The 1,465-nt window shown below is 61.7% G+C and overlaps 1 protein-coding gene across 1 annotated transcript in view; it reads left to right on the forward strand.

Moving 5' to 3' along the window:
- Positions 1-905, forward strand: part of ZNF703 (zinc finger protein 703) — a 147,388-nt gene extending 146,483 nt beyond the window's left edge. The window contains exon 2 of the mRNA XM_026064487.1: positions 6-905. Within this exon, the coding sequence (XP_025920272.1) occupies positions 6-905 (900 nt within the window). The remainder of the gene's footprint in view (positions 1-5) is intronic.
- Positions 906-1,465: the final 560 nt, after the last annotated feature.

Genomic DNA, 1,465 nt, shown 5'->3' on the forward strand with positions numbered 1-1,465 from the left:
GCAAGTCGGAGCCGCCCGCCCTGCCGCCCGCCGGCCATGTGGCCCCCGTGTCGCCCTACAAGCCGGGCCACTCCGTCTTCCCCCTGCCGCCCTCCAGCATCGGCTACCACGGCTCCATCGTGGGCGCCTACGCCGGCTACCCCTCGCAGTTCGTGCCCGGCCTGGACCCCACCAAGCCGGGGCTGGTGGGCAGCCAGCTGCCGGGGGCGCTGGGGCTGCCGGGCAAGCCGCCCAGCTCCAGCCCGCTGACGGGCGCCTCGCCGCCCTCCTTCATGCAGGGATTATGCAGGGACCCGTATTGCCTGAGCTACCACAGCGCCTCGCACCTGGGCACCGGCAACTGCTCCAGCTGCGTGCACGACCCCGGCAGCCTCAAAAGCGGATACCCCTTGGTGTACCCCACGCACCCGCTGCACTCGGTGCACACCACGCTCTCCTCCAGCGCCACCCCCAGCCTGCCCGGCCACCCCCTCTACACCTACGGCTTCATGCTCCAGAACGACCCCCTGCCCCACATATGCAACTGGGTGTCTGCCAGCGGACCCTGCGACAAGAGGTTTGCCACCTCGGAGGAGCTGCTCACCCACCTACGGACCCACACGGCCCTGCCGGGGGCCGAGAAACTCTTGGCGGGCTACCCCGCGTCGGGGCTGGGCTCGGCCGCCTCGTGCCACCTGCACCTCCCGCCCGCCGCCCCCGGCAGCCCCACCACGTTACCCGGATCCCTGTCCTTGAGGAGTCCACACACTTTGGGACTAAACAGGTACCACCCGTACGGCAAGAGCCATTTGCCCACGGCCGGCGCCCTGCCCGTGCCGTCCTTGCCCGCCGCCGGACCTTACTACTCTCCGTACGCGCTCTACGGCCAAAGACTAACTTCAGCTTCTGCACTCGGATATCAGTAACTACCGCAGCCCCTTCCCCTCCTCCAGCCTCCCCCGAGCCCCCTCCGCCCTCCTGGGACTGTGTATTTATTTACTGTATGTTAGCTTAAAGCTGGGAATATAAGTGCATTAATACACCAATGAATCAATGGTATGCAAAAAGTCTGTGTCCAAAAAAAAAAAAGAAAAAAGAAAAAAAAAATCTTTACTTTGCAGGTGTGGGGCTTTTATTTTTCCCTTCTGTTTCTTTTGATTTTTTTCCCCCCCTCCTTCTTGATTTCCCTCCTGAGGAATTCTTGCATGACTCTCGACAAACAAAAAGAAACGCTTCTTCCTCCTCCCCCTCCTCGTTTAGCATTTTGGAGTTCCGTTTCTCTTCATTTGTAAAGTTGACAGATGTATTTTATTTTATTTTTATTTTTTAAACTGTGTTGTGGGGGTGGCTCCGGGAGGAAGGAAGGAAGGGAGAAGGCCCGGCCGTGCCGGCCCGGCGGCTCTCTGCGTCCCCAAGCGCGGCCGTGCCGAGGCCTCGGGGCTCCCGGGCGCCGCGGGAAGGAGGAGGAGGAGGAGGAGGAGGAGGA

The sequence above is a fragment of the Apteryx rowi genome, unplaced genomic scaffold, assembly GCF_003343035.1.
Source record: "Apteryx rowi isolate R43461 unplaced genomic scaffold, aptRow1 scaffold_217, whole genome shotgun sequence".
Lineage (NCBI taxonomy): Eukaryota > Metazoa > Chordata > Aves > Apterygiformes > Apterygidae > Apteryx > Apteryx rowi.